General features: G+C 41.7%; 1 protein-coding gene across 2 annotated transcripts in view; it reads right to left on the bottom strand.

Annotated features, from left to right (window-relative positions):
• Positions 1 to 22257, bottom strand: part of LOC126355749 (homeobox protein engrailed-1-like) — a 440119-nt gene that overhangs the window by 4091 nt on the left and 413771 nt on the right. The window contains exon 2 of one of the 2 annotated variants that reach the window (XM_050006138.1): positions 13963 to 15210. The exons of the other annotated variant lie outside the window; for it this stretch is intronic. Within the exon in view, the coding sequence (XP_049862095.1) occupies positions 14753 to 15210 (458 nt within the window). The 3' untranslated portion in view covers positions 13963 to 14752. Of the gene's footprint in view, positions 1 to 13962; positions 15211 to 22257 lie in introns of those variants that run through there. 2 annotated transcript variants of the gene reach the window in all.

Here is a 22257-nt window from a genome sequence, read left to right as displayed (position 1 = left end):
GACCGTAGCAGCAGCGCGGTTCCAGACTGATGCGCCTAGAACCACTCGGCCACAGCCTCCGGCTAGGATTGCTTCTTGAAGGATATAATGCCCAGATACTGTTATGAAAAGAAAATTGATGGATAGCAGAAGGGAATAGCAACTAAATACTAAATTTAGATTACGATGTCAAATTAAACACCTTTTAGCCGTATAATTTCCAAACTTATTTTATTTCTCTCCCAGGTTCAGCGTTTTACTTCGCCATCCCCAGGCCCCTGACCGATGTGTAGGAAGCTTCTACCTCGGTTCTGATCAAAGCATGAGTCAGCAATACTGGTACTGGCTGACGAACTGTCTTCTGAAGAGATCGCTGTATGAGAAATCTACCGATACCAGTACTGCTGGGCCCTGTTTTGATCAGCACCGAAGTAGAAGCTTCCTACACGTCAGTCAGGGGCCTGGGGATGGCGTAGTAAAACACTGAAGCTGGTAGCCAAATAAAATAAGTTTGGAAAATAGACGGCTTAAAGGTGTTTGACATCCTGTATCGAACAGTCGAGTCCCTCAACCATCGCTAAAAAGATGGACATACAGAGACAAATTCAGGTTAGATTATTTATCGTTAAGGACTGGTTTGTCGCCAGCGGCAGCGACGTATTTATCGCTGTAAAGAATTCGACAAGACAAAAGGTGTTCAATAAGTAACACAGCACATGTTTTTTTTTTTTTTCTGTAAGCTGGTTGGTTTCATTCAGAATTCCAATACAGTATACTTTTCCCAACTCTTTTGAATACAAACCGTATTTTTCAGCAAAATCTCCGTTCAGTGCGGCGGCCTTACGCCACATTACTAGCCGGCCGCGGTGGCCGAGCGGTTCTAGTTGCTTCAGTCCGGAACCACGCGGCTGCTGTGGTCCCAGGTTCGAGTCCTGCCTCGGGCATGGATGTGTGTGATGTCCTTAGGTTAGTTAGGTCTACGTAGTTCTAGGAGACTGATGACCTCAGATGTTAAGTCACATAGTGCTTAGAGCCATTTGAACCACATTACTGCAAGGGCCTGTGTGCCCGCAAGGTACCACTCTACTGGTCGACGTCGGGGGCAACCTCTTGCACCATCAGTAACCTCCCCATCATCCAAGTACTGTTTCCCGCGGAGTGCATCGTTCATTAGGTCAAACAGATGCGATTCGGAAGGTGAGTGACCCTATCTGTTGGGTGTATGAGGAAGAATAGTCCCGTGAAGTTTCGTGAGCAGCTGTCGGGTGTGAACACTATCAACACCCAGCTGAGGAGTGAGGTTTTTGTCTGTGATCCGTAGATCACCTCTAATGGGAGTGATCATCTCGAATGGGAGTCTCCGCGTGTTTCAACACAGTAAGGATTACTTTTGTGTCGGACCGGTCGGCACGCGGGACATCGGACAGGCTGCGATGATGACAGACGCGTCGCCCAACGACTCACCGTGCCTTTGTTCACTAGTTTCCATAGACATTCTGCTAGAGTCTTTGAGCGTCTGCGATGCTACAGCTTTCACCAAAATAAACTCAATGACAGCTCTCTGCTTGGAACGCACGTCCATCACAGACGCCGTTTTGAAGGGTACCAATAGCGCTACCATCTATTGGAACTTTATGAAACCACAGGGACTGAAGCGGGGATATTCTGTGATGTCCCAAAACAAATCCCCCGTTTTTCAACTGAAACTGACAGGGAAAAAAATGTGTACCATTACTTATTGAAAGTCCCTCTTATATAGATGTAATCATGGACTCCGAATGTGGATTTATCTGAGAGAAGCTAAGCTTCAGACATGGGCCTAAAATGGTTAATGGGTTGCTTTCATAGACTACCTGCAGCAGAAGCCGCAAGTGGTAGAGCGGTCACTGTAATGAAGAATGAAATCGGAAGTTTCACATTTAATGATAAACTTGGTGGAAAGATCTTTCGGAAGGACAGCATTCAGGATCTAGTGCACGAATTAAATTCTACTGTCTTTACCATAAGAAAAGCTTTTACCGTCTTTGACACTGCAAAGAAAAAGCTTTTCACTTCGTACATTTTTATTTGATTTATTTTATAGTATCATGTTTTGGAGAACAGTCAGAAAAGGCAGTTTGCGTTGTCAGTTCACGAACTTCGCACAGGACGCTGTTCAGGCAGCTCGATATTCTACCTCCTGAATCCCTCTACATATACTCATTCACGAATTTTAACGTCAAAAATGTGGACTCACTTAACAGGATCTGCCACAGTCAATCAGTGAAACCTAGACGGGAAAATGATTTGCACTTAGATAGCACTTCTTTACACACGGTACAGAAATATGTGCATTTTTCTGCAGGTTCTATGTCATCATTAGGTTTCAAGCTGAATAGAAAACTTTAAGTGATACGTACTAGATTTTCAAAACTAAACAGAAAGGCGTCCTTGTAGCATACGACTTTTTTATATACAGGAGTTCCCACCAGTAATTTAGAGAGCTATTGTAAATAATTCTTGTAATAGTTATTTATGTATTTATAATTCTGTTTTTGTTTTTATCTTATCAGCTATTTTTGAATCAGTAGTACCTCGTTCCATGCCCCAGTAGCTTTAACTTACGTGGTAGCAGGGAACTTGATGAATGAAATTAACTTAAAGTACAAAGTGATTTTCGGATTATCCTCAAGGAGCGTACTTTGAGTAGTATCGATAAGGCTTCTACACAAACTCTCCGATTTTCTGGTATTTGTTGACAAATAAAGAGAGATCATTGTATCACAAAACGAGAAAAGCTCAAGTAAAAGACAGAAATCATATTTGCAGAGACTATGTCGGTAACATTCGTTCTATGTAATGAAGTGAAAGACCTCTCTTGTCGTACTGACTACTGATCCGGAGTTTTTAACCTGCAGTGGTAGCTCATTTATTATCCCTGTGCTTTCTAGATGAAACACAACTTATTTAAACAGTTATATAAAGTTGAAGCAATTTGTATGTAGCCACAACAACGTGGTAGGGGTTTGTGTGAACGTCAGCCCTGAAGTTTTCTCATGACGAAAGCCATGTTGTTTTCTGGCTTTCCGAGATTATATAACAATGTGCACTCCTGCTCTATGAGAAGCTGATTTAATTTGTAAATTTACTGTCAAATAACTTTTCCGAATATGAAGCATTCTTTAACAAATAACGAACCATCATATACGTACGTTAGCTTGTACCACCAGGAGAGCATTCTGTTCCTCTTTTCTCGTTTTACGTGCGTGAGTGTTAAAAGGCAGCTCTCCAGTGATTACTCGGTGCTTTTCCAAATTACCGTACGATTTCCACCGTAAATGGTCCGTGACTTACCTGAGAGCTTCCCTACGTCGCCCGTCGACTTCTGCTGCAAATAAATCCCTGGTTGCTGCTGAGTTTTCCTTGTCCAGGATCCGTGGAGCAATAATTGAGAAGGAAGACGTCATTAGTATCTCGATTGGTATCGTTCCGTACATTCACAGCAAAGATGTCGACATATTTTTTTTAACCCCTGCTATTTGCGCTCCACAGATAGACTGTTAGTTTCTCAGTGAATCTTGTACTTCTAGCTGCGGTTTAATCATTTTAGTAGAATTAGTAGCGCGCAGGCTATGTTTACAAGCGCATTACGCCAGTGAAAAACTGTCTTCTTGCCATCAGAGAGGCATTTACATCTAATGGTGCTGATTCTGTTGCTTTGCTCGCCCGTGGAGCAGGAAGAAGTGTGTTTGTACCAGAGGAGAGGTGAGATGTGGCACGGTATCTCGCCTCAGTATCAAATTTACTGCATTCGGCGCTTCCTGTATTTTAGGGTACAATTACACGGTTTAGTTGTTCGTCTGCTGTGTTACTTTTTACCGTAATTAGATGATACTGTTTCTGATATGAAGAATAAAACCGCAGAAAAGAAATGAAAAAGACTGAGCGTTTAGCGTAAGACTACAGATGACCGGAAGTAAATTCCACATTCCACAGAATTTTGTTGCGTCTCCAGTAATTGTGTATATCAGTTTATTTGTTCTTGTCAAACACTGCGGATAAGTTACTGTGTTTGGTAAACATCATTTAACTATTCGTCCTATAGGTAATCTCACTCAATATATGCATAGTCTAGCAGATTGCTTCTTCATCGTCGTTGTTTAAACCATTCACAGACTGCAGATGCCTGTATGTGTGGAAGGACAAGGGATTTTGTAGTGCCGTTTACCATTCAGTCATCTGCACTTGCCTTCTGAAGGAGGTCATTTTAAGAAGGCAGGATTATACCGGAAAAATAAATGAGCTATCTAAAGATGATGGGACGTAAAGTATGAAACACAGAACTCCAACGCAAGGACAGAAGCTATGGAGAAGCCCTACCGGAAGAACCATTTCAGTGGACATGAGCAAAGACAACTAGAAACAGTTAAATCGTCAGTGGGGGCATACAGGAGAATTAATTGTCGTGGTAGACGAAGATTCGAATGAAGAGAACAAAATACAGGATACAAAATGATCTAGAGAGAATTTCTGTATGGTGCGAAAAGTGGCAATTAGCACTAAACAAAGAAAAGTGCAATGTCACCCATATGGGTACTAAAAGAAATCCGATAAATTTTGGGAATACGATAAATTGCACAAATCTAAGGGCTGTCAATTCGACTAAATACCTAGGAATTACAACTACGAGCAACTTAAATTTTAAAGACCACATAGATAATACGGTGGGGAAGGCACTTTGTTGGCATAACACTCAGAAGATGCGACAAGCCCACTATCGTATTATCGCGCAATAGGGGTGAGAGTGTTGCAGTCACTGAAACAAAGGTGGTTTTCTTTGCGGTGAGCTCTATTTACGAAATTTCAATCACCAACTTTCTCTTCCGAATGCGTAAATATTTTGTTGACACCCACCTACGTAGGGAGTAATGATCATCATAATAAAATAAGAAAAATCAGAGCTCGAACAGAAAGATTTAGGCATTCCTTTTTCCAACGCGCCATTCGAGAGTGGAATGGTAGAGAAGTAGTATGAAAATGGTTCGATGAACCCTCTGCCAGGCACTTAGGTGTGGATTGCAGAGTTACCATGTAGATGTAGATGTAGATGTACGGGGTTTAGCAGAAATGTTAACATGAAAACCTAATCACAAGTTAGGCAGATACTCACGATAGCTGCATCTCAATCAGAAGATGCAATTTGAAAATGCGTCTAGCGTCTCTTTATGCAAGAAGCAAGAATTGGCACCAGTGCGATGGTTATCAATCAAATATTCAGAAGACGTAGATGTTGACTATAGAATAACATCTTTAACTACAACATTCCCTGTATCTCAGATTCACAGCTCGCTTTAAGAGAATAGAATTTTTTGTAGTGGTATCGTAGGAATTATATTGCAGCTATCATAGTGAATTAAAACCTTTTACTGAGTTTTTTAATCTGTAGACCGTAATTTATGGTTGCCTCTACGCATCTAGCATGAAATAATCCTATCAGTTTGTAACCATTCCTGTAGTTTTAATTACAATGACGGAAAGAAATCGCATCACCAAGAAGAAGTTGTGCGTCATGAACGAAAGTTGGTAGGCGTGTTTCTATATCTGAAAGATTATATCTATCCAAATTTCGCACCAGTCGAATAAGAGTGACGCAAGTAGTGCATCTATGAGAATGGAAATCAGTTTTGCTGCAAATACAAGCTATAAAGCCTGCATTACCTCCTAGGTTAGGCGTGCTGTGTTGATGTCAGTCAAGAATGCCTTCAAGGCGACCAAGATGCCATTATCAACACCTCATCGTGTTTGAAAAAGGTAGTGTAATAGGACTACGTGAAGTTAGATGTTCCTTCTGCGATACGGCAGAGATACTTCGCAGGAATGTAGCCATGGTACATGATTGCTGTCAGCGGTGGTCACAAGAATGTACGGTTGCAAGAGAACCAGGCTCCGGACGGGCATGTGGCGTTACCGAGAGGGAAGACCATTGTGATAGGCTTGTCGCTCTGGCGCATCGTACTGAATGTGCAGCAGCTAATCGAGCAGCAGTTGACAAACACAGTGACACAACAAACTGCTACAAATCTGGTACTTCAAGAACAGCTCCGAGCCAAATGCCCTGTAGCGTGCGTTCCACTGACACCAAACCACCGCCAATTGCGATTTCAGGGCCGCCAAGCGAGAGCTCATTGGATGGGGGAGTGGAGGTCTTTTGTGTGTTGTGATGGAAGCTGGTTCTGCCTCGGTGCCGGTGATGATCGTGTGTTGGTTAGGAGAAGGTCAGTCAAGGGCCTGCAACCAACCCGTCGCAGTGCTAGACACATTAGACCTACAGCTGGAGTTATGGTTTGGAGTGCGATATCGTATGACAGCAGGAACATTCTCGTCGTTATCCCACGCACCCTAACTGCTAATTTGTACGTCAATCTGGTGATTGGACCTGTTGTGCTTCCAATCCTAAAGAACATTCTACGGAGTGTTTTCCAACAGGATAACGATCGCACACATATCGCTAATGTGACCCAACATGATCTACAGAGTGTCGACATGTTGCCATGGCCTACTTGATCGCGAGATTTGTCCCGAATGGGGCTAATACGGGACATCATCGGACGAAATCTCCAACGTCACCCACAAACAGCATTAACCATCCCCGTATTGACTGACCAACTGCAACAGGCGTGGAACTCCATCCCACAGGGAGGCCGTGATGTCCGAGTGGTTCTAGGCGCTTCAGTCCGGAACCGCGCTGCTGCTACGGTCGCAGGTTCGAATCCTGCCTCGGGAATGGATGTGTGTTATGTCCTTAGGTTAATTAGGTTTAAGTAGTTCTAAACTCTAAGGCACTGATGACCTCAGATGTTACGTTCCATAATTCTCAGAGCCATTTGAACCTTTTTTTCCATCCCACAAACTGACATCCGCCACCTATACAACACAATGCTTCCACACAATGCTTGTATTCAACATTCCGGCGGTTTCACGTTGTCAATGGCTAATCTCGCGCTTACATTAACCCGTTAATGCAATGTTAATCACTCAAGTATGTTACAAATGTATTCCCTAAATTCCGTTACTCTACATTAAATTTTTTTTGTGTTGCGGTTTTCTTCCTTCAGTGTATGTGAGCCACATCTTGGATACCCTCCTTTCTGATGTGCTCCTGTCTTGCACACCCCTTAAATGGTTTCAACACTTAACGTTTTCTTAGTGCATCCGTATGAAACCATTTTGTTTCGTCTTTCGCTCCACTTACCAATAAAAAGGTTATCTTTTTTCTTTAGGTGTTACATGTTTTATATTTCGTCTTTTACGTGCCCCTCACAGATTTGAAATTTTCGTTTCCTTACCTTATGCTATCCAGTGTCCGCCTCCGTAGCAAACTCGTTAGCGTGTCTGTTACGTGAAGGACCTGTGTTCGATTCCCGGTGCCAGGACTTAATCCTTATAGGAGGACTAGAACAAGGAGCACTCAGACTAGTGGTGCCAAGGGAGAAGCTATTTAAGTGATACGTTGCGACTCATGGTCTGGAAAGTAGATACCAATGCATAGCGCATCCGAATAACACCATTGGCAGAGGATGACGCGGCGGTAGGTCGATTCTGAAAGGTCCGACACGGCCAGTAGACTGAGGTTTAGGTTTTTATACTAGCCAGTCACATTTATTAAAGTGTTGTACATGTTACTTGCTCAAATGCACAGGTATCAGTATCTTATACACGTGCACTCGAGATGCGTAAATTTCTATGGTGTGCTAATTGATTAATAAATAAATCAAATAGGATATTGACCGCATCCTTGTCGTAAGTTGATGACGGTAACTACGCAATGGGCCCCAGTTTCGTGAGAAAAACTTTTCTGAAGTTCCATCTCGTGTCGACTGGGGCGTTACGATCCTGGAAGTTTCGACAACAGTTGTACAGTAGATCAAAGCCAGGTTTTGCAGAAGGTCAAAGACACAGCAGCATCCTGAGTGCGAATGGGACAGTATGTGTCCGACAGTCGTCGGAAAATCGCGGTGGAGCGATGAAGCAATATCAATGTTTGTGTGAAACGAGGCAACATCAGCCAGTGAACGCGTCGCATTCGACACGAATGCCGAGAGGCAGGGTCCTTGTCGCTCCTCCACCATAAGGCCCGAGCCCACAAGCTGAATGTCGGGTGCGGGTGTGACGGATTACAGTTCTGGATCACCCGCCGCATTCGCCACATTTGGCCCCATTCGACTCTGGGCTGTTCACGAAATTGGAGCTAACAATAAAAAAACACTGTTAAGATGATTTTAAGGACGTCCAAGAAAATTGTACTGCAGCACTAAATGCATCTCCAAAAAAGAAGGGCTACAGTGATTGTTTAAAAACATTTTTAAAACGATTTCAGCTGTGTACTGGTTCAGAGGGAGAGTAATGCGGTGAATTTCCGAATATAATCCTTGGCTTTTATTTTTCATAGACACAGTCCTACAGGAAATGGGGCACACTGTGTAAGATCTACACGTACCTTTTTTCCTATTCCTGCCGTTATTGTTGTCCTCTTCTATAAGTTTGTATATTCGCTATTTGGTTTTGGAGCATATACTGTATTCAAACATTATGAATCACCTCGAAGACAACGATCTATTGACACGTAATCAGCATGGCTTCAGAAAACATCGCTCTTGTGCAACGCAGCTAGCTCTTTATTCGCACGAAGTAATGGCCGCTATCGACAGGGGATCTCAAGTTGATTCCGTATTTCTAGATTTCCGGAAAGCTTTTGACACCGTTCCTCACAAGCGACTTCTAATCAAGCTGCGGAGCTATGGGGTATCGTCTCAGTTGTGCGACTGGATTCGTGATTTCCTGTCAGGAAGGTCGCAGTTCGTAGTAATAGACGGCAAATCATCGAGTAAAACTGAAGTGATATCAGGTGTTCCCCAGGGAAGCGTCCTGGGACCTCTACTGTTCCTGATCTATATATATATATATATATATAAATGACCTGGGTGACAATCTGAGCAGTTCTCTTAGACTGTTCGCAGATGATGCTGTAATTTACCGTCTAGTAAGGTCATCCGAAGACCAGTATCAGCTGCAAAGCGATTTAGAAAAGATTGCTGTATGGTGTGTCAGGTGGCAGTTGACGCTAAATAACGAAAAGTGTGAGATGATCCACATGAGTTCCAAAAGAACTCCGTTGGAATACGATTACTCGATAAATAGTACAATTCTCAAGGCTGTCAATTCAACTAAGTACCTGGGTGTTAAAATTACCAACAACTTCAGTTGGAAGGACCACATAGATAATATTGTCGGGAAGGCGAGCCAAAGGTTGCGTTTCATTGGCAGGACACTTAGAAGATGCAGCAAGTCCACTAAAGAGACAGCTTACACTACACTCGTTCGTCCTCTGTTAGAATATTGCTGCGCGGTGTGGGATCCTTACCAGGTGGGATTGACGGAGGACATCGAGAGGGTGCAAAGAAGGGCAGCTCGTTTTGTGTTATCGCGTTATAGGGGAGAGAGTGTGGCAGATATGATACACGAGTTGGGATGGAAGTCATTACAGCATAGACGTTTTTCGTCGCGGCGAGAGCTTTTTACGAAATTTCAGTCACCAACTTTCTCTTCCGAATGCGAAAATATTTTGTTGAGCCCAACCTACATAGGTAGGAATGATCATCAAAATAAAATAAGAGAAATCAGAGCTCGAACAGAAAGGTTTAGGTGTTCGTTTTTCCCGCTCGCTGTTCGGGAGTGGAATAGTAGAGAGATAGTATGATTGTGGTTCGATGAACCCTCTGCCAAGCACTTAAATGTGAATTGCAGAGTAGTCATGTAGATGTAGATGTAGATGGCGTTCTTTCCATCATTAGCCACGTCAGATAAGTCTTTATTGCATTAAAAGCCTTATCATGTGAACAGGTCGGTTTGGTTTCTTTATTCAGTTCAATGTGGTTCTTATTCACCTGTTAAGCAGCAAAAACATGCAACGCTTAAAGTTGATTATCGATACTGTATCGTGTGTATTCTGTTACTACTTTGACTTGTATGTAAAAATCTCTTTCTGTACTTTGATGTAACCTGAAAATATTACGTAACTGTCTTTTCTGCAGCTATGTTATTTTGTGTAAATAGTTGTAACGTACATATAACTTGTTCGTGCTCAGGGAATGTATCATTGGATACGCTACAATAGCTCGAGGAAGGTCCCTCCACAACGAAAAGGCTTTGACGGGAATGTAAAACGTGGGGAGGCACGAGAAGTCCGTGTACCACAAATAGTCAGCGGCTAGCCCACAATGCGTCAACTTCCCGAATGAGAAACGAGACAAAGATTTCTGGAAAAGTGGAGTAATTATGGCTCTGATGTGGATTGTTATTAGCCATTGTATCATGGTACTTATGAGGTTGTCCTAAAAGCTGCAGTACACACCAACAAGATATTTTACACAGCATATTGCATTAAAGGGCCACAGAAGTTCGCTATTGCATCCACCTTCAGACAAAATGAAATTTAATTTTTTAAATACATACACAGACCAGTGTTTGCTAATGTGTTCGAATAATAGGAGTTTATTTTTGTATCACGAACCGTGCTTTATCCTACATTACTTACCTCGATAGGATCCTATCCGTGGCACAGAAATATGCTGATTTTTTTCTCTTAAGACATCGTGATAGCGTCAAACTTATTCATTACAATCATTAAAGCCGTTGTTCCATTGTTTTGGTTTTGAAGACCGTCTTTTGATGAATTTCTCCATGTAGTATTTAAAGTTCTTAAGTTCAGTCTTTAGTGTAAGCATATTTAAGCATAATTTCATTCTGGAGTGAAATTCACGTTTCTCTGAATACAGAATTTACTCGAGAACAGTTATTACAAGACGAAGTCTAGATCATAACAGACTGCAGGTCTACAACAATAATATTGGTGTCACAGGTTTCTAGATAGTAATTTTGTGTACCTGTTCCTCTTATGTATGATATTATTATTAATCAGGAAACGTGTTATGAGACAGAACAGTTTTAGTGTTGTACTCCGCCCGTTGTAGTCAGTTACTAATTAAGCCACAGTGAAAGTACGTGCAAAACTTAATTAATCAGTATTGACCTAGATGTGCTATTAAAATCATGAATTGCATTATCTTCCTTAAACTGTAACAGATTCTGATTCCCCATGTGCCACTCAGGTTCTGTGCTATTCAAGCATTACATGCAGTCTCTGAAAACTATCAGTGTTCATGTTCGTTAAAATAACAGATTTGGAACTATACCAAAATTGCTGTCCTTCAGCAGTGAAGTTTTAGGGCCACCTTCTGTCCGAATTATCCATTTTTTCCCCTGTTGAGTGGCGCGCTGTAATTAGCTTTTTCTTTAAATACTTAAGCAAGTAGTTCATGTTAGAGTGAAGTAGTTTGTGCCACTAAACTCAAGCAGATATCAGATCTACTGATGACTAGTTATTTTGCTAATACATGTTAGGATTTCTTTTGTCCAGTTACTGTCTTTCTCTTGGAAGTGGAGTTTAAGTCAGCAGTTACCTTATTTTGTATGCTGTACAATTATTAGAATTTTTTTTCTAATTCAGCCTGCGACTGTATTTAATTTGCTTGGTCACAAATTTTGCTTCTTAAATAACATAGCGTTGCTTCGACTGCAGTTCGAATATCTTTACATCATTTCAATACATAACCTTTCAGGAGATGAATTACATTCCGATTACTTACCATTATCACACATGATCACAGTCAAACTTAAAATCCTGGAAAAATCGGCAGTATTATAGGGACGATTAGTATATTTAGCAAACACCTACAGTGTTATAAGAATTGTCAAATGATGACCAGTGTCTTCGTGAACTTAATTGTGCTCTATCATACTTACTTCCATTAGTTGCCGAAGCTTGTAGTTAAATATGGTCCGATGGATGGTGTATGTGGTAATTGTGAAATTTGTAAGACTGGATGTCATGAACTGCTATATATATTTTGACTATTAAGGTAAATACATTGTTTGTTCTCTATTAAAATCTTTCATTTGCTAACTATGCCTATCAGTAGTTAGTGCCTTCAGTAGTTTGAATCTTTTATTTAGCTGGCAGTAGTGGCGCTCGCTTTATTGCAGTAGTTTGAGTAACAAAGATTTTTGGTGATGTAAGTGATTTGTGAAACGTATAGGTTAATGTTGGTCAGGGCCATTCTTTCGTAGGGATTTTTGGAAGTCAGACTGCGTTGCGCTAAAAATATTGTGTGTCAGTTTAAATACAGTCTTGTATAATTTTTCTAGGGGACGTTTCAATTGTCATATTTATTCCTATAAAATTTTTTTAGTTAACACACTCTCTTTTTTTTAAAAAAGTTAATATTACGTATTAAGTTAAACATCTCTCAAGATAGCACTTTCCTTCCATCGCTCACTGATAAAGATAAAGGGCACACTGCTTGAAAATATGGAAGGCATTCCATCAGATCTCTGGATTTAGGTAAGGGAAGAAAACCATTGCGCTAATTTTCAATTTGGTCAATGCTTGAATGTGTTGGAGATATGTCCCAAACTCTCTAGAGTTTTATTATTGCTATCGTCACTGCTTATAATATTCTTTCATCAACTTAAGTGTTAGACCATCTTTTTTTTATGTTTATGTTCTAAGAATGGCAATAAAACTGACAATAGGGCGGGGCTGTAAGTGAAAGACAAATTGTTTCAGCCCACTGCAATGAAACGGAGAAGGTGTAAACACAGTTACATTCCTATGATACTGTAGATTATACAGATGTTCGTCTGTGGCAATCAAAGTGTATTTTCAAGTAATATTTTAGGCTATATTATTACAGTCATTGTTTCTTTTACGGAAGTGATAAAGGATTTGAACTGTATTGTTGTTTCTGTGGTAAAAGAATGTTTTGGGAACCACGGCACTTACGAGCAGTACTTGGAGTCTGTCATTATCGTAGGGAAGGTGTCAGTCAACACAACATGTTCAAAGAATTTGATGACAAAATTAGTATTATAATACTGTTTTTATTAACTCATATAGGAATAAATTATCGCGGACATATAACCGTATGTATATATATATTACAGCAATTTGATTCGTCATTCCTATTGTTATTGTAAGACTACAACATTTATATTTATCTCTCTACGCCAGCTATTGTTTATTCCTATTATTCTGAGATCACCAATCACTTTTGACACAAGTAACTTGAATTTACAATTTATATCTTTTATGGATTTCACTGTGGTTGCGACAAAATTGAAGCGAAGTAACAAAATTAGGATAATGAAGGTAGATATTGACCTCTGTTTTCACAGTTACGAAACTACAGCTTGAAGCACTTACATGTACGAAACTATGACACAAGTTAGCTACACTCAATGGCGAGTATTTACATTCGTAACCTTCATCTCGCTGTTTAGAGAGACTGTACATAGAAAACAACTGTCACAGCGCTGCACATAAGTTTCTTGTCTCAGAAACAGAAATGAGTAAAACAATCACTGCCGTGCCTCCTGGTTCGTAATACTCGTTCTTCGCGGTGTGCACATATTACGAAGAATCGGCGATCACATGGCTTCTTCAGTTTACTGCTTCCATTGTCCTCTAACTAGTACCACTAGGTAGTACCTTAACACACACAGTGAATTAGCTTCAACAGCATTAGGTCAGTCAAGTTCTCGCAGTATATTAACAGTTCTGCTGATAGTTAGTCGTTCCCTACAAGTTCCTTTCAAAATGTGACGGGAAAAGGAGGATCCTGCCAGAATCCGAAATGGGCTTAATACGGTGCTCAGACAATGTGTGACGACTCCACAGGCTTTTTCTGTGTGTTGCCTTCAAGGTATAGTGGAGTCAGCGATCTTTAATGGATAGCAAATTCCCGCAGAATCGTTTGTTAACGATGATTTACATGAAATTAAGACTTTATGGCAAAACTGATGTGCCGTATTGGTCTATTATGTTCGTAAGATTTTACCAGGGGTTTAAAAAATTGAAAATTAGTTTTACTCTTAGACATAACTGCATTTGTAAATATGACTAGAAATAAAACCAATAAAGTGAAAAACCCTCCGTAATTAATCACCTCACTAAACTTTTGTAGATTGTAAATCATAAAAGGAGATGTGATCTGAAAATGGAGCTAAGCCTCAAAGTGCACCGTGATTATCAGACATTTATTAACTGGTCACAGAGTAGATTTTGTTCCTTTAATAGTGTTTTTGTGACCCTAAAATTCATTTTTATAAAAAACTTTCCCTTTTTTCCAAAAGTAGATGCAGTCTCCGCTTCTTAAGGCGTAACTGAAGTACTAATGACACGATTTTTTTGAACGAATGGAGGTCACACGACTTATAAGAGCAGGACAAAATTTCCAGTTTCAAGGAGAAAGCCATCATTTCTCAACGTTCGTAAGACAGCACACAGTCCATTTTCGCACTGCATAAAATGTTGACATCCATATCTCATCAAGCCTGGCACTGGACTTCCTTTTTAGTAGTAAATACTTGGAACAATAACGATCTTGCCACAACATATGCTGACTCCTACATCGTTTCGCTTTTATGATGGATAGCGTAGAATACTCTACCACCTTCTTATTAGGTCGCAGTTCTTCACAAACATTGACTGTGCGGAACTATTTCTTGACCGTCTCTAATTACAGGAACAAAATACTTGTCGGCATATATACACCGAACTATGCTCCGTGGCGATATATCGCACAAGTGAGTCGCACTCAGAATCCCAATGTCTACATAGCGAGTGTCCGTCTAATTATTGCACATTGTGTGACACAGCGGCCTGCAGTGGTGCCATCTACTTGTCGACACCCGAGTCGCCTCCGCCCCCGCCGCCCCCAGATGCCGCCCCCGCGGAGGACGCGGCTGCCGCCGCCGCCACCGCCGCCGCTGCAGCTGCTGCCATCTGGGCGCTGCTGGGGGGTGCCTTCTTCTTCAGGATACCGAGGTCGGTGACGTTCTCCAGGAAAGACTTGTGCGCGCTCAGGATCTTGGTGGACTCGACGTCCTTTTTGAGCTCCTCCATGTCGCGCTTGAGCTTGGCGCGCCGATTCTGGAACCACGTGATGACCTGCGCGTTGCTCAGGCCCAGTTGGCCCGCAATCTCGTCACGGTCCGCAGGTGACAGGTACTTCTGGTACAGGAAGCGCTTCTCCAACTCGAAGATCTGGTGGTTGGTGAACGCCGTGCGCGACTTACGCTTCTTCTTCGCCTGCTGCCGCGAGTTGAACAGGTTCAGGTGGCTGGCTTGGCCCTCTGCAACACACAGCAACAACATTGCCGTTAGTACTCTTTTTCTTTCTTCCAGTTTCTTCATTATTTGCTTCAATATGTCTATTCACATTTTAAATCCAGAGCAGTCATCCTGCATGATGTACAAACTGTAAAGGAATAAACATCTCTATATACTTCTAAGTTTGGTAGAGTGCTTGCTGAAAATGAGTCCCTTCACTTGGTTATTTTTAATGTCACATTCCTGAACTGAAAAAAATGTGTAGTTAATCATTATCGTTTGTATAGCATCTAACTTGTTTAAAGTACAGGGTGTTCTGAAAGCTGCCGTGAAGTTACACCATGTGTTGAAAATGACATCTACAAGCACCATAGAATTCTGAATTCTGCAATATTAATGCAGGCTGAAGCAATGAACTACAATTTGTAGTTGGAGTGCGATTCGAACCTGTGTCTCCCACTTCATGGGGAGATGCACTATCCATTGTGACACAGAGGCACATCATCTACCTCATCTGTCAGGACTATTCTACAGGGTGTCCGAAAAGTCTTTCCCTGATTACATAAATTGATATCTCAGGCTAGAAGTAAGATATAAATATGAAACTGGTATCTAATTGTTTACAAACTATCAAAGTACTTTTTACACATCAGTAAACTTCCACTTCCATTGTTGCTCAATGACAGTACACGTCGATATGACTTTGCGGTCGAAATGCTATCACGTATTGAAGACGATGATGGTTATCTCAGACGAATTGCCTTTTCCGATGAAGCGACCTTTTTTGTCAGTGGAGTAGTGAATCGCCATAATGTGCCCATTTGGGGTTCACAACCCCCTGGCGAGGTCAAAGAGTGCACCAGAGGCAGTACAAAGCTGAATGTTTGTTGCGCGCTATTGCACGATCGAATTATCGGGACATTCTTCTTCGCTGAGGCTACCATCACATCTGCAGTATATATGGACATGTATCAACTGTATGCTATTCCTCAGCTGCTTCAGTATGTCTTGTTTCAGCAAGACGGTGCACCGTCTCATTGGGGTTTGGACGTCCGTGACCTTTCCTGGGCGATGGATTGGTCTTGACGGGCCAATGGTTTGGCCTCCACGCTCTCCTGACATAACCCCATTTGACTTTTTTATGGGTTTATGTCCAGGACGCGGTCTACCGATCACGTGTACCAGATCTTGAAAACCTGCGGCAACGGACAACCACCGTCGTTGAATCTATCCCTCTCGTGATGTTGGCTAATGCGTGGACGGAAATTGAATATCGCCTACATGTGAAACGTGCTACCAAGGGTGCTCATGTGGAAGTTTACTGATGTGTGAAAAAAACTTTGATAGTTTGTAAACAATTAGACACCAGTTTCATATTTGTATGTTACTTCTAGCCTGAGTTATCAATTTATGTAATCAGGGAAAGACTTTACGGACACACTGCATTACGTGTCCCTCCCTGATACAAACTGGCATTCACACCTCAGCGCATTACTGTTCCACCTGTACTCTTGCATTAGTAATGCCACGACCCTCCAATATTGGACGCCCTGGTAATACTGATGCGAGTGTAGAAGGGAACAGCCACGGGCTGAGGTGTGAACTGGCATTTGTATCGGGGAGGGAGACGTAATAGGGTAGCCAACAGAACTGCAGTGTGGCGCAACGGATAGTGCATCTGCGTACGAAGCAGGAGACTCAGGTTCGAATCGTGGTCCTGGTACAGTTCTTAATCCATTACTTTAGCTAGCCTCATTATTTTAGGTAAAGACGAGACCCATTGTGTCTCAAGAACATCAACTGCATATGATTAAAATCTAAAATCGCTTAATTTTATTGGAAAACGCTTCCTGGATATCTGATTTCGATACGCCTCACACATAGAGGCAATTCAGTTTTTGTCACATAACCTGCGTGGGACATTGCAAAACAGTAGAGATTTTGCTGCTCCCCTAAGAAAGAAGCCTGGTGGTCTGAGGTAGGGCGAGCGAGGAGTCCATAGGTTTTTTGAGAGGACAAGTTGCCCAAAAACTCTTCCAGCAGAATACGCTTAGTGTTGTTAGTTGTGGGAGCAGTAGAGTCAGCGTGTTGAAACCATGACTCGTCGATTTCGTCTTCTTTGCCTGGCCTGTTAAATCGTGGATCATTAAACTGTAACGTTCACTGATCATGACTTCTTCAAAAATAAAAGGTCCAATAATGTAACGTCTGGATATTGCTATCCACACACCATTTTTCTGTCATTTAATGGAGTTTCAAGCACAGAGCGAAGATTCTCAACTGACCATGATCGTGTCTTTCAAGTGTCAACATGACCAGACAGACTGAACCAGACGTCATCTGTACAGAAAGTGACGTCAAGAATATCAGTGTCATTTCTCTTAATAAAAGATGGTAATCATTTGCACCAACAGGTTCGCGTTTCATGATCCGCATCTTTTAATTCACGCACTCCTGTTATTTTATACTGGAACAGTTTCAATCCTTTCCAACTTTTGCAATGATTTTGCCGACCTCTGCTGCATAGTCAGAAATGTCCAACAACTTCTGTTCGTTTAATGTAAGTGGCCCTCCAATTTTCTCGCCATTAAGACTGAGGATGTCTCTCGAAATTTCTCAATAAGTCGACGAACAGCATTACTATGAGATACAGCTGCTTCCGGGAATTTTTCAGCGAATATCTCTTATGCTAAATCGGTTTATCGCCTCCTCAAAACACATGTTTAACAAGAAAAATGTGTTCCACAGTTAAAAGCACCATAATTTAGAAACAGATTGAACATCCAGACACAGCACATCGCATTCAACAATTTTCATCAACTGATCCAAACAGTGTAATGTTACACAAAAGTACAAGACAAAAACAAGATCGCATATCTGTGCAAAAAAGTTCTGCCAACACGTGTTCTGGCAAATTTGATTCGATATTCCAACGTTATCTACATCCACAGTCCAGGGCACAGCTGCTTTTCGAACGCACCGTATATTGTTATAAAACATATGTTGTACTGATTCGATTCCCGGTGGGGTCAGGGATTTTCTCTGCCTCGTGATGGCTGGGTGTTGGGTGATGTCCTTAGGTTAGTTAGATTTAAGTAGTTCTAAGTTCTAGGGGACTGATGACCTAAGATGTTAAGTCCCATAGTGCTCAGAGCCATTTTATGTTGTGCTTTTGGATACAAAGGAGAATAGGTTCTGTATTAGTATATACACCTTCAGATAGATCAGGGGACGCCAGTTGTTACTATGATTTTTGGAATATGAATTAATCCTTCTGCTCTATTTAAAAGTCCTGTTTTTATTTGCTATCGATTTCGGCGCTATAATGCATCACCTTAACGCCCCTCTGTGATAAAACTGGTAATCATACGGATAACCAGGAACCACCAGTATACATACAGAGGACACAATCGAATCGACGTCCGGAGTGATCACATCGTCTCTTCCTGCTTTTGTTATTGATAGTGGCAGCACATCTACAAAACTGCACATAGTATGGTGTCGTCGATCTCTACGTCACTTGTAAAGTATACAGTATGGGTTCCATCTCTGATCCTTAGGGAACTCCCGACATGTCATAAATAGCCCGAATAGGCTCAAATGGCTCTGAGCACTATGGGACTCAACTGCTGAGGTCATCAGTCCCCTAGAACTTAGAACTACTTAAACCTAACTAACCTAAGGACAGCACACACATCCATGCCCAAGGCAGGATTCGAACCTGCGACCGTAGCGGTCGCGCGGTTCCAGACTGAAGAGCCTAGAACCGTTCGGCCGCTCCGGCCGGCAGTGTGAATAGCTTGTAAGGCTGTTGCAGAGGAGGCTGCACTGAGAAATGATTGTTAAGAAGAACAAAATTCATTACGTTGTGCTGTTTCTCAGTTATTTAGCATTGAAGTTAGTCAATCAGGTCGTCGCGCTCAAACACAAGCAGCTTGCCAAAGACAGTGTCGCCAAACGTGTTTTTAGTTTGATTTCCTCATATCACACTCACCTTGTTTAAATTTATCACTTCCGAAAATGGCACATTTTAAAAGATTATGAGCTTTGTAACAAGTGGTAATTCACAGACCCACAGATGCCTGCAATTGCCGCATTTTAGCGCGCGCAAGAGCTTGCATTCGCGCGCGACGTTCTGATTGGATAACGGCAATGCTAAATAACTTGGAAACGGCGTAACGTATCCAGTTTTTCATCTTAAGAATTATTCCTCAGCACTACATCCGCCTGCAACATCCTTGCAAGCTTTTCAGACTTTTTCTGACATCCTGATTCAACCCTGAACTTGAAGCCAAGTTCAGGGAGAAAGCTTTGTAGCAGCCTTACTACTAGCAAAGGGAAACCTTCTGGCACAGTTTACTAAAAAAAAGTGCTGTATGCCAGGCTGCAAAAACTTCGGCTGCGTTCTCTCTGCCTGATTTTGATACTGACAATGCCTCAAAATCTACAAAGTACATTAAGGGGTCTTGTGGCCTGCCGGGGTGACCGAGCGGTTCTAGGCGCTACCGATCCACGGAATTGTTGTAAGTACAGTTTATAAACAGGTTTTGTATCGCAGGCCAAATGGAAAACTTTATGTCCAGTAGTAAGGGTCGGACAGTAGCTTTTAAAATTGACACCTAGGATGGCCGCTCTCATTAGGGGCTGATTTGCAGAATGACCTCTCTGGAAGCCCCACTGCGACTTCTTGGCGAGCCACGCATTACCTGGTGCTGTCTGGTCTGGGCTTACCCCACCTCCACCGCCCCCACCGTTAAAGGTGGTTCCCGGGCGCGCGCTGGCGCCGATTTGCCACGCGGCCGTCATCTTCTGATTTAGCCGAGATTTACCGGCCGTCACGACCTCTTCCGCTCGGAAAGCCGGAGCGGATTGCTTTGGCGGTGTCATTACACCAGCCGGGACTGCGGTAATCAGCGTTCAGTAATAAGACTCTTAGGGTTCTTTAGCTGCCAGGCGAGAACAGGTTCCACGTACGAAATCGGTAACGGGAAATGTCAAGGATACAGGAAGAAAACTGGAGATAAAACAGCGTCTCTACCGTATTCTAATGTGTGTAACATTCAGCTGCCTTTCAAGCAGACTATTCATTTCCTCTGTAAATTGCACTTAATTAAAAATATGTATATGCTGACGGTGGCGGAAGTAGACTAGCCATAACTGTAAACACTTTTCTGAAAAATATAGCTATTACTTAAAGAAACACAGCATCAAGACTGACTGGTGTATTTCTTCAAGTACTTTACCCACAGTCACCACCACCATTATCATGGACAAAGATCAATACAATTGGTGAAAGAAAGTACAGCAATCAGCCGCAACTTGTAATTATTGTAGCAGATTTAAAATTCGGCAACTGTGTGACCACCATCAATGAAGCAAATATAGTTAACACATTTCAGCCATTGTCCGGTATAGTACCCCTTGGACTATACACGTCAAGAGTCCACACTGCAATATTCTTAACGTGTATAGTCCAAGAAGGACTGTGCCAAACAACGACTGAAATGTGTTAACTTTATTTGTTGCACTGAAGATGGTCACTCAGTGACCGAAATGTAGATCTCCTACAACAAACACAAGTTTAGATTGGTTGCTGTACTTTCTTTCACCTACTGAAATAAGTACAGTCGCTGAGCATTTCCGGGTTACAGCTGGAGCTAAATTTAAAAAAGAGAAATACGTTGAAAAGTAATTAATATGAATTATTCTTTTCTGGAGATATTTGTTTCGATTAAAGCCTTATAAGGAAGTGAAACCTGGACGATTTACACTTCAGACAAGAAGAGAATAAAAATCTTGTAATTAGGTACAACGGAAGAAAGCTGAAGATTAAATGAGTAGATGGCATAACTAAACTAACCGTACTGAATGGTTTGTGGGAAAAAAGAAATTTCTGATACAAAGAAGGGAAAGGTTTACAGACGACATCCTGAGGTATCAAAGGATAGTTAACTTGGTGACAGAGAACAAAACTTGAATATAGGAAGCTGAATGAAGTAGACTTAGCACGCTGTAGCTATGAAAAGACATCCATAAAATAGGATATCACTCAGAGCTGCGTCAAACCAGTCTTCGTACTAATAACATCAAAGGCAACAAAAATATCTCCACTTCCTAAAGTCCCGTGGTGTCATTTTCGCAGCAGATCTTTCTAACACGGATCAACGAATATCAAATCTACGAGTATACAGAAGGAAATGAGTTACACGAATCTTAACAGTGTGTGAGATGGCGAACTATGTTTTCGATTTGGGAATTATAAAATTGAGAAGGGCAGCTAGAATCTAACTTGGGGGAAAAATAAAACACATATGTGAATTTGGGAGTAGCAATGCTTCGATTGTATACTGTGTGCAGTCATGGGCTTTTCACTTCCTCCCTATGCAAGCGGTGTCAGTTAGAGACGCATGTACCTGGCCGCGAACCACTTGAAAAAAAAAAAAAAAAAAAAGGAAAAATTTACAGAGAGAAACAGGGAAACCCCTTAAGAAGAGAAACAGCATTTTGTAGTACATAATATCATAATTTTTCCGCAGTTAATGCATTGTCCGTGTCACTGCAATGGTTAAAATCATGGTCCTAAAATTCTAATCATGCTGTAGACATTCGGTGACCTCTCTGGAAAACTTACCAAACCACTCGGTACTTTTTTTAAGAAGGTGAAGATCGATTTCTGCCGCCATCCTTTCGGAACGAATCTATGCACCCCTCCCCAAAAAGCTCACTGTTGACTAGAGATTGAGATTCAGTCAAACTAACAGTAATGGTAACAAAATACGAATTTGAATGTGTGCTAAGAGATGTCTGTCAACCATTACGACTTCTTATTGAATGAAGTTAGAGAACAGAACAGCTGCAGACATTTCGTAGTGTTTTCTTGCTCGCAAGACAGGTGACATAAACGTTCTTCGGACCATCAGATATGTATTTAGCAGTATCAGAAGGATTCGCAGAAAGAATGAGCTACCTTCTCATGGTAATGCGTGCTCCAACCCATTGTCTGCAGCTAAGGCCTTGCTCTGGTGTATCATTTGCTCGTAGTCTCCCTCATTTACGATGATACAACTGTG

Source organism: Schistocerca gregaria, chromosome 3 (genome assembly GCF_023897955.1).
Source record: "Schistocerca gregaria isolate iqSchGreg1 chromosome 3, iqSchGreg1.2, whole genome shotgun sequence".
Lineage (NCBI taxonomy): Eukaryota > Metazoa > Arthropoda > Insecta > Orthoptera > Acrididae > Schistocerca > Schistocerca gregaria.
This window is presented reverse-complemented; position numbering and strand designations above follow the sequence as displayed.